The following is a 10,226-nucleotide window of genomic DNA, read 5'->3' on the forward strand; positions in this document are numbered from 1 at the left end:
GGGGATTCGGTAGGGAGGCAGATTGTTTGCCCTCCTTTTACCATGCCCTTCCCATCCCCTCCTATTTGTGTTGTCACGGTTAAGCCGCGTGTCATATTATTTCTATAAAAAAATCAATATAAAATATTGAGGTGGCTTAACCGTGACCACACAATGTAGGAGGGTATGGAAATGGCATGGTAATGGGAGGGCAGACAATCTGCCTCCATTCGGTATACCAATTGCCCAAGCAATTGGAATGAGTTAGACTTGTTCCTAAATCAGTGTGGATTTTTCTTGTGCTTTTGTTCCTGGAAGGGGATTATTTACCCTCCTAATCTTTCTATCCTTCCATCCCCTCCTATTTGAACGGTCACGGTTAAACCACGTCAACATTTTATATTGATTTTTTTAAATAGATAATAAGACAAAAAGTAATGTGTGAGAGGAGAGGATAGAAGGGAATGAGAATATGAGGATAGAGAATCCTACTCCTTTTTTCATTCCGTTGACTAGTAGAAAGTGAATGTAATTTGGAGATGGATTGTCTGCCCTCCTATTTCCATACTCTTTCCATCCCCTCCTGTTTTGTGTGGTCATGGTTAAATCACGTCAATATTTTATATTCTGATTATTTTTTGTTTTATTATTTTTATAAAAAAAATTAATATAAAATATTGACGTGGCTTAACTGTGATTACACAAACAAAAAAAAAAAAGAAAAATATGAAGATGGGAGCACAGACAATCCACCTCCTATTAGCACAGGCCTGTTGACTGGTGGAAAGTGTTAGCACAGGCCTGTTGACCGGTAGAAAGTGAATGTTATTAGCACAGGTGGGGCATTCTTACGTTTTGGTTCTTTAACCAGTGGAAGTAGAAGAACGTGGATGTCAATTCACATTTCACTCAACTGTCGGCGGCAGTGCCAGTGCAATTCACTATTAGGCATTTGGAGGAGTTTCATTTTCCAGTTTTCACCCTCACATGGAGCTGTGAGAGTTCTGAGTATCCACCTAAACCCAGTTAGCCAGGTCAGTCAGACTCCTCGTGAATTTTGATTTTACCTGAAATGTTTTGGTTGCTGGCTTGGCTTTCCATTAATTCCTCATTTAATCTGCTTTACTTTGTTGGAATATTTCTACCAGCCATCTCTTGAATTCTCTCAAGTCTTGATTCATCTTTTTACAGTTTTTTTTTTTTGTTTCCTGATGTTAGTTGGCTAATTTTGGTTTTGGGTTTGGGAAGGTTGAAGGGAATGAGAGGTTTTAATCTGAAGAAGAATATCAATACCAAAACTAAAAAAAAAGATCAAAATTATTATTTGGTTTTTGGTTTTCATTTTTGTGTTAGAGATAGCGGGATATAGGTGGGAGAAATGAGGGAAGTTAAAGAATGGTAAAGAGATGTAAAAGAAAATCTATAAGCAAAGGCACACAAAACGAAAATAAAAAATTATTTTGAGTTGCTTCCACTTTCAAGATTTTTCGCCCTTTTTTCATCCCTCCTTCCCCTCTCCCTCACCCCCCAATATACTTTCCCTACATCGCAGGCACAAAAAATGAAGGCTAAAAACTAAAAATGAAAACCGAAATGTTAACCAAAAATATGGAAACAATTAGGTAGATCCTTCGTTCGATCGCATATTTTTTCCTGCTCTGCTGGTTCAAACTTCACACTCTCTTCTTCAAAGCTTTTTGTGATGATTTATCATATTGCCAGAGTAAATGCAAAGTGTTAACACCCTCCTTCAGTGTTTCTGATCAGATTTTGAAAGACCTTTCTGTAATCTTCACCATAGACAAAGCGGTAACCTTCCACACCTTCAATGATCGGCCAAACAGATATTCCTTCTTCTTCTTATTGGTCTCCTCCGACCCCTCAATGGACATACGATGTGTTCCTCAGTTTCAGAAGCGAAGACACCCATAGAAATTTTACAGACCATCTGTATACTTCTCTGAATCAGAAGGGAGTATTTGCATTCAGAGATGCTGAACAACTTGAGAGGGAAAAACCCATCTCGCCAGAACTCTTGAAAGCAATTGAAGAATCAAGATATGTAATTGTCGTTCTTTCAAGAAACTATGCCTACTCAACATGTTGCTTGGATGAGCTTGCAAAGAGTGTTGAATGCATGAAAGTGATGGGGCAGGCATTACTCCCAGTTTTCTATGATGTGGATCCATCTGAGGTACAAAAACAAATGGGGAATTTCGGGAAAGCCTTCTCCAAGCATGAAGAAACCTTTAAGGATAATACAGAGAAGGTGCAAAAGTGGAGAGATGCACTTACTGAAGTGGCTGATCTCTATGGATGGCATGTACAAGATGGGTGAGGTTACTATTCTTCTTGTAGCACCGTAAATTTTATTCTTTTCTTTTTGGTTTTGACGAAAAAACTGCAGAGGAGGTATACCAATGTGCTCTTTCTTTTTGTTCCTGTAACAAAGAAGAAAGAACATAAAAAATTTAACATTCCTTTATCTTGGTAGATGGTGCTGACAAAATTTCTATGAGAGGATTATTTATTTATTGTTTGTTTGCTTTTTCAGGTATGAATCGAAAATTATTCAAGATATTGTGAGATATATTTTCACAAAAGTAAATCAAACAATTTCAAGTATATATACGGATTTAGTTGGGATGGATTCTCGCGTAAACAAAGTGATTTCTTGCTTAGACATGGCGTTGAACAATGTATGTATGTTAGGGATGTGGGGGATGGGGGGGATTGGTAAGACAACCACTGCAGAAGTAGTTTTTGATAGGATACGTTCTCAGTTTGAAGCTTACAGCTTTCTTGCCAATGTTAGAGAGGTAACCCAGAAACAAGGTCTAGTCCATTTACAAAAGCAACTTCTTTCGGATATCCTGTTCGAGAGTAATGTAGATGTACATAATGTCCATATGGGGATCAGTAAAATAAGGCAGAGACTGTGTAATAGAATGGTTCTTATCATTCTTGATGATGTGGATCAATTAGAACAATTGGAAGCATTGTGTGATCATAGTTGGTTTGGTTCAGGGAGTAGAATTATAATAACATCGAGGGATGAACATTTGTTACGCACATTTGGAGTGGATATAATGTATAAGGTTAAGGCATTAACTGATGCTGAAGCTCTTCAGCTCTTTTGTCGGAAAGCATTCAAGAAAGGCCAGGTCAGTGAAGACTTTCTCAAGCTGGCAAACAATGTTGTAGAATACGCTAATGGCCTCCCATTAGCTATTGAAGTTTTGGGTTCTTTCCTCCTTGGTAGAAGTGTAGAAGTATGGTCAAGTGCTTTGGATAGCCTTAAAGAAAACCCTGACAAAAGAATAACTGAGGTGCTTAAAGTAAGTTTTGATGCTTTAGAAGACATAGAAAAGAAGGTATTTTTGGACATTGCATGTTTCTTTAAAGGGGAGGAGAAAGATCGTGTTACAAGAATACTGGAAAGTAGTTGTGGCTATCGTCCAGACATTGATGTAGCAGTTCTCATAGAAAAATCTTTACTAACTCTATTTGGAAGAAAATTGTGGATGCATGATTTGATACAAGAATTAGGTTGGGAGATTGTTCGTCGTGAATGCAGTGAAGATCCGGGCAAACGTAGCAGGTTGTGGCTTCCCAAGGATATAATCCATGTACTTGTAAACAATGAGGTAATTGATTGTTACAAATATAGATTCAAAGATTTACTTAAATGAATTTATCATCGTTGTATTTTCTATATCTTTGTACTGCAACTGATTTTTTCTTCTTCTTTGTCAGGGAACACTTGCGGTGGAAGGTATATTCCTGAATCTACCAAAACAAGAGGTGGTTCACGTAAATGTTGACCCCTTCTCAAAGATGTGCAAGCTAAGATTGTTAAAAATTAGTAATGTGTTTTTTTCTGGATCCATCAAATACCTTTCTAACGAGTTACAACTGCTGGAATGGCATGCATTTCCTTTTAGTTCTTTGCCATCAAACTTTCAATCAGATAAGCTTGTGGAACTCCACATGCATTCAAGCCTTATCAAACAACTATGGAGGGGAAATAAAGTAAGATTATATTCTTGTGCGTGCTTATATTTTGAAATATTAATATCAACCTATTATTTATTTACTTTATGGTAATTTTACATTGTATCAGCGCTGGAGCATGCTAAAGTCTATTGATCTAAGTGATTCCTTGTACTTGATTGCGACCCCAAACTTCATTGAGGTTCCAAATCTTGAGAAGTTGGTGCTTCAAGGTTGCACAAGATTGGTTGAGGTTCACCCTTCCCTTGGATTGCTCAAAAACCTTATCTTGTTGAATATGAGAAACTGCAAATCTATTGAGAGCCTTCCACCTTTCATCAATTTGGAATCTCTTAGAACTTTAACTCTCTCTGGTTCTTCAAGACTCAAGAGGTTTCCTCAAATTGAAGGAAATATGAAAAGCTTGTTGGAGCTTCATCTAGATGGAACTGCCATTGAAGAATTACCACCATCAATTCAACGTTTGACTGGTCTTACATTGATGAATATGGGAGGCTGCAAAAACCTTTTCCGTCTTCCGAATACCATTCAATATTTGACATCTCTTGAAACTCTTATTCTAACAGGTTGCTCAGAACTTGATGACATACCTGAGGATTTGAATTGTGTGGAATGTCTTGAGGAGCTTGATATAAGTGGAACTGCTATAAGAGCATCATCATCCATTGCGGCTATGAAAAATCTAAAGACTTTATCCTTCCAAGGATGTAAAGATCTACCTTCAAAATCGTGGCATTCTCTCTTTAATTGTTGGTGGTGGGGTAGAAAGGGCAATGTTCCTGTGAGTTTGTTGTTGCCTACTTCGTTGTCAGGTTTAACTTCCCTGACGAGCCTAAACTTAAGTGATTGCAATCTGATAGATGGAGCAATACCTGATGATCTTGGCACCTTAATCTCCTTAAGGACATTAAACTTAAGTGCTAATAACTTTGTTTGCTTACCTGAAAGCATCGGCCAGCTATCTAAGCTTGAGTCTCTCAACTTGATGAATTGTAGTAGGCTTCTGTCACTGCCTAAGAAGCTTCCATTAAGTGTTCGACACGTCCCTGCAGATGATTGTACATCACTGATAGATTTCCCTGATCAATTCAAAGTATGGACCTCAGCTGTTTCTGGAATGACTACAATCAGTGCCCTCATTTCATCCAAGCATCAAGAATCTTCTACTTCATCACCACTAGACCAAAAATACACAAAGACATGGACTTCATCAACTGTCCCAGGACGTAGTTTCTTTAGTTTTGGCCCCGAATCAGATAAGCATCAACAATGGAGTCCAGTTCATGATCTTTCACTGCCAAATCAAGTTCTGCAAAAAGACATTGAAGTCTCTCTCTCTCTCTCTCTCTCTCTCTCTCTCTCACACACACACACACACACACACACACACACACACACATATGCACACACTCGCATGTAGGTGAACACCGAGCATCTGTATTTTTCTTATTATATAACTAATCATAATTTTTTTTTCTTTTTTATGTTACAGCTATATGATTATAAGTCACATTCCATAAAGGCTGCTTGTTATCAAAATGAAATTCCAGAGTGGTTCAGCGGCAGAGCTACGGGAGATTTCATATCGATCCCGGTGCCTCCAGATTTGAAAAATGAGAAGAAGTGGATGGGGGTTGCTATTGTTTTCTTGGTGAAGGGAAAACCTGGTGTCGCCCATGTTAAATCTGATTCAGAGGCTTCTGATTACTTCTACAAATGCAGAGTGGAAACTGAGGAATTTCAACTGGAACCATTCCTTCTTGACTGGAGACATCTCAACTCAATTGAATCAAGTTCTGAGTTACTTTGTTTTTTTTATGTACCTTGTGTGTGCTTTCCAAGGATGTTAAATGAATCGTTCGTGATTGGGACTTTATTTGAAACCAACAACCGGTGCATGGAGGTCCAGAAATGTGGGATTCGTCTTGTTTACGAGCAAGATGTTGAACAGTTTATCCAAACATTCATACCACAAAGTTTTGGTTTTGGAGGGCGGCAGCAACAACAAATCCATTTGCTGACCAAACAAAATCAACAACTTATCCCTTCTGACCCTTCCAATCTGAAAGTTGGAAAAGCTACATCAGAATCTGGATGGTTTAATCTAGATAATGACATTTTGAGATGGTAGAATTTAATTTTTGAAAACTACGTTATTAGCTTGGCATTAAAAGTTCATCCTTGATCTGACGTTGGAGTTCTTTGATTTCATATTCTTGTGTACATGTTTGATTGCAGGGAGAAATTTATTCCAACGTGTGAAGAAGCTTCCACAGTTTTGTTGAGAAGGAACATCGAGTCTGTTCTTCCAAGATACCTGGAGGTCTCTCTCTCTCTCTCTCTCTCTCTCTCTCTCTCTCTCAACACATTATTGCATACTCCAGGGACTAAACCATAGGTGGCAAGACTATGGATTTCCTTTAAGTGGAAGCCCAGCATGGTTTAATACTGAAGTTGGGACGTCTGTGACAATCGAGCTGCCTCAGAATCTGCACAAGTGTAAGAAGTGGATGGGTTTTTCTCTATGCGCATCACTTGCAGTAGAACACCAGCACATCGTAAAAGAGGATCAGTATCATGGTTCTTGTCGACTCGAAATGGGTAAACATTATATGAATCTGTCCCTAAACTTAGAGTCTCTGATTTCTGATAAACATCACCTTTTGATTGCTTACATTCCACGGTCGATGATTCCCGAACTGTTCACTCAAACATCACCAAGGCAAATCTGCCTTTCCTTTATTACCTACAGACCTGCTTTAAAGGTTAAAATCTGTGGGCTCCGTATTTTGTACAAGCAAGATTTACAAGGATTTGTCCAGACAATCACACAGTGCATATTAGGCAGTTCAGACACCCTCTTTGGATATTATAATGATTTGGTGGTAAAACATTGGATAAACTTAATTCTACTGCAAAGTTGTAAAGTCCTTACAGAGGAAAAACAGAGTCCCCGAGAATGTGATACTCGATTACAGCAAAGAAGGTTCCAGCTGATCTCTCAAAATTTCAGAAACCGGGTCTGTCTACGCTCTCTCTCTCTCTCTCTCTCTCTCTCTCTCTCTCCCCTCTCTCTCTCTCATATCTCACATTTAGAAACTTTATCTACAGGTCTGGTCTGACAATCACTTTGCATTTAATTTTGCTGGAATTGAAATTCCGAAGTGGTTCTTGAATCCAAATAAAGGCGACTGTGCACAGATTGATATGCCTCCAAATTTGTTCGATGATGGTAATTGGTTAGGAATTGCTGTATCTGGTTCTGTATCGATCCATGAACATCCAAATATCATTCATGACACTCCCGACTCAGAATTCGATCGTGAGGTCATTTGTGATCTGAAACCCGGGGTTGAATTCGACAATAGTCTCCGTTTGGCATTCGGTACGGAGAAAGAGATATGGTTGCATGCACGTGATTTGACTTGGTTTGTATATATATCACGTGCTCTATTTCCTGAATCGTGGAATAAATGCCATATAGTCAGTGCAACTTTAGGGTCCAACGGCCCAGGCTTAGGATTGCATGAATGTGCCATTCGTCTAGTGTTTAAGGAGGATGTTGAAGAGCTTGTACAAACGCTGACGCTCTGCGAGTTATCTTCAAACTGCGGTCATTGCAAGCAAGCTGCAGAATATGGTAATTGAAATACGTAGTGCCAGCTGCACACCGAAAGACTCAGCGAGCTTACCGATCTCATGCCATGGACAATGGCAAACGCATGCGTTGTAAGTAGCCTTTTATTTGTATGATATATCAATCGTTTTGCTCGTTAAACGCAGCCAAAGAGTGCAGTGTCATCAAACATGGGTAAATATTTGCTTTGGTTTGTTAATGTAAATAATTAAGCGATCAATTATTTGGTGATAAGAAAATTATTATAATCGGTGTGCTACTCTGCTAAATATACATAAAAACTTGAAAAGTGAGCTGGTCAAACGGTATTCTTTTTTGAAAACTGAATAGGTATGGAATAGAAAAAGGTATCCTAGTCCCAGAAGGTCTCTCCCATGGCTATCGCTCTTTCCCTCTCCGTCGAAAGGAAGGTCTCTCGCCAGCTGCCCTCCGTTACAATTTAAAACTCATATCGTTGTTGCTGCGTCCGACGAGATTCGAATCGAACCCGTGCCGACGTCCCATGGTCGAAGGTTTTGCACCATCTTTAATTCTTTATACAAACACCTGGCGGTGCTCAAATTCCAAATCTTCCCCCAGATTGGGGATGAAGTCGTGCCGTCTTCTAAGGGGAAGTTCGAGATCTCTGTCCATGCCATTTACCGCGGAGCCATCACTCTCATGAGCTTCTGTCCGCCGTGGCGAAGCCATCGAAAACTCAGTCCGCGTAGAAAGGCAACCAGGAAGAAGATTGTCTAGTCGTCATCCGAGCAGCCGAAGAGTGCAGGCCTGGTCCCGTAAAAGTCAACCAAGGGGCATGTAGAAAAATGAACAGAAATATATTTTCATTATTGTTAAGCTATGAATTACGTACAACAAAAACACTACTCATATAGCAGCTCGTTCATCCATCATTAGTAGCTGTCCACTAGCTGCTGAATGAGCTGTCCACTAATGCTGCTTGTTTTCATCATTAGGTGTGCTGCTTTTCTACCAACAAAGTAGGGGAAAAAAAAAATCAAGTTTAAAACTCAAAAGGAAGAAGGGAGCTCCAGCCAAATGTTACAAAAGGATGCTTTTGATGTAGAACAATGGCACAGGGTCGCTGGAAGACATAATGACGCACTAGGAATTTGTCTATTTGGCGTCTGATCTTCGAATTGGGCTCGTGATACTTTTTCAGAATTGAAACGACGCCATGAGTCAAATACATCGCTTTGCAATGACGCACAATAGATTTGGGCCATCCTGGGTCATTTTAGCCTTCAAAACAGCGTTTAAAGTTTCGCAATAAAAAATGGACCTTTCATTTTTTGTCAGATTAATGTTTAGCCACTATTCTAAAAATTCCTGCCTAGCGCCGCCTAGGCGGGGCTTAGGCGCTAGGCGGCTGGTCACTGTCTTGATTAATGCCCAAGCCTTTGAAAATTAAGAAACAGCGCCTAGACCTGCTGAGACGCTCGTCTATGCACCCGCCTAGCCCGACCAAACCCGTCTAGGTTGCAACTCACTTAGACAAAAAATAGATAACTTTCATTTTGCATTTTATTTTTTTTTCAATAAATTGTAAGAGGCTTGTTGAATACTTAAATGAACACACATTATATGCTTGTTCTTCATATTGTCATTATGTTCCAATACTTCATAATATATGTCATTCTATTTTGAAATTATACATATTTAACGTATAAACAAAAACTTATTTACACGAAATATAATAGATTTACTTAAATCCGTCTAGTCCGTCTAGTCCGCCTAGCCCACCGCCTGACTAGCGCCTAGTGTCTTTTAGAATCTTGTGTTTAGCTAATGTTGTTTTAATTTCTAGAAGTCCTCAGTTGTTCAAAACGTTTGTAAACTTTATTTAAGTCACCTGGATCTAATCATTTAGATCATTCAGTTATCAATTAAGCAAACAACCATTTGGGATTTCTCTTAATTTCCTGATGGATTCCAGATTTGTTCTTCGAGGGATTACGTTGGTAACCCTTCGATTACTTTGTTATGTGTCAATTGGTACTAGAGCGGGTTTCTCTCATCTTGGCATCGTTGATTGCCCTATCTATCCATGGGTGATTGTAATCGTGAACTTGCCCCAATTACTTAAGCGGACTTAGAAGCTGAGGCAGAATAGATTGCAAACTTAACTTCACAATTTGGAGAGCTTCGTAAGATGGTGTTGCAAGCCCTCGGTCCAAATAACCAAAGAGTTTCTGAAGGCAAATAATTCGTAAGCTCCTACGTCCCGTGTTCAAGATAGCGAATCGGAGTCCGAGGAAGAAGCTGTGGAACCACCCCAACTAACAATCCAATTCATCAAAACCACAACAACAATGAAGAAGATTACGAGGGAGAAGAAGTTGGCCATCCTCCAAAACAGCGTTCAAGGTTTCGTAATCAAAATCGGACTCTTCGTTTGTCGTCCGATTAATGTTTAATTAATGTTGTTTTAATCCTTTGAGTTGTTTCAAATGTTTGTAATCTTTATTTCAGTCATTTGGATGTATCAATGACAATCATTCAATAATTAATCAAACACAACCCTTTGGGATTTCTCTCAATTTTCTAGTGCATTCTAGACATTGTTCTATAGGGGATTACGTTGATAAACCTTTCA

The 10,226-nt window shown here is 39.1% G+C and overlaps 1 protein-coding gene across 3 annotated transcripts; it reads left to right on the forward strand.

Moving 5' to 3' along the window:
- The first annotated feature begins 837 nt into the window (after nucleotides 1-837).
- On the forward strand, nucleotides 838-8,582 carry LOC126611227 (TMV resistance protein N-like). 3 transcript variants are annotated; one of them, XR_007618749.1, is made up of 10 exons: nucleotides 838-1,013; nucleotides 1,734-2,313; nucleotides 2,534-3,626; nucleotides 3,736-4,011; nucleotides 4,103-5,320; nucleotides 5,486-6,120; nucleotides 6,232-6,316; nucleotides 6,378-7,013; nucleotides 7,105-7,726; nucleotides 7,961-8,582. XR_007618749.1 is itself a non-coding variant. In XM_050279423.1 (9 exons), the coding sequence occupies exons 2-9, from the start codon at nucleotides 1,808-1,810 to the stop codon at nucleotides 7,639-7,641; spliced, it is 4,986 nt and encodes a 1,661-aa protein (XP_050135380.1). In that variant the 5' UTR covers nucleotides 838-1,013; nucleotides 1,734-1,807; the 3' UTR covers nucleotides 7,642-7,878. The 3 variants fall into 3 exon arrangements, 2 of the variants coding, with proteins under 2 accessions (XP_050135380.1, XP_050135381.1); XM_050279423.1 differs by lacking the exon at nucleotides 7,961-8,582 and having other exon boundaries at nucleotides 7,105-7,878; XM_050279424.1 differs by lacking the exon at nucleotides 7,961-8,582 and having other exon boundaries at nucleotides 1,747-2,313; nucleotides 7,105-7,878.
- The last annotated feature ends 1,644 nt before the right edge of the window (nucleotides 8,583-10,226 follow it).

This window comes from Malus sylvestris, chromosome 17 (genome assembly GCF_916048215.2).
Source record: "Malus sylvestris chromosome 17, drMalSylv7.2, whole genome shotgun sequence".
Taxonomy (NCBI): domain Eukaryota; kingdom Viridiplantae; phylum Streptophyta; class Magnoliopsida; order Rosales; family Rosaceae; genus Malus; species Malus sylvestris.

Excerpts from the sequence above, each read along its gene's own strand:
- LOC126611227 (XM_050279423.1), top strand. The coding sequence starts at position 1,808 with ATGATCGGCCAAACAGATATTCCTTCTTCTTCTTATTGGTCTCCTCCG. Across the intron at positions 6,317-6,377 it reads TTCTTCCAAGATACCTGGAG|GGACTAAACCATAGGTGGCA; the intron begins GTCTCTCTCTCT and ends TGCATACTCCAG. Across the intron at positions 7,014-7,104 it reads CTCAAAATTTCAGAAACCGG|GTCTGGTCTGACAATCACTT; the intron begins GTCTGTCTACGC and ends CTTTATCTACAG.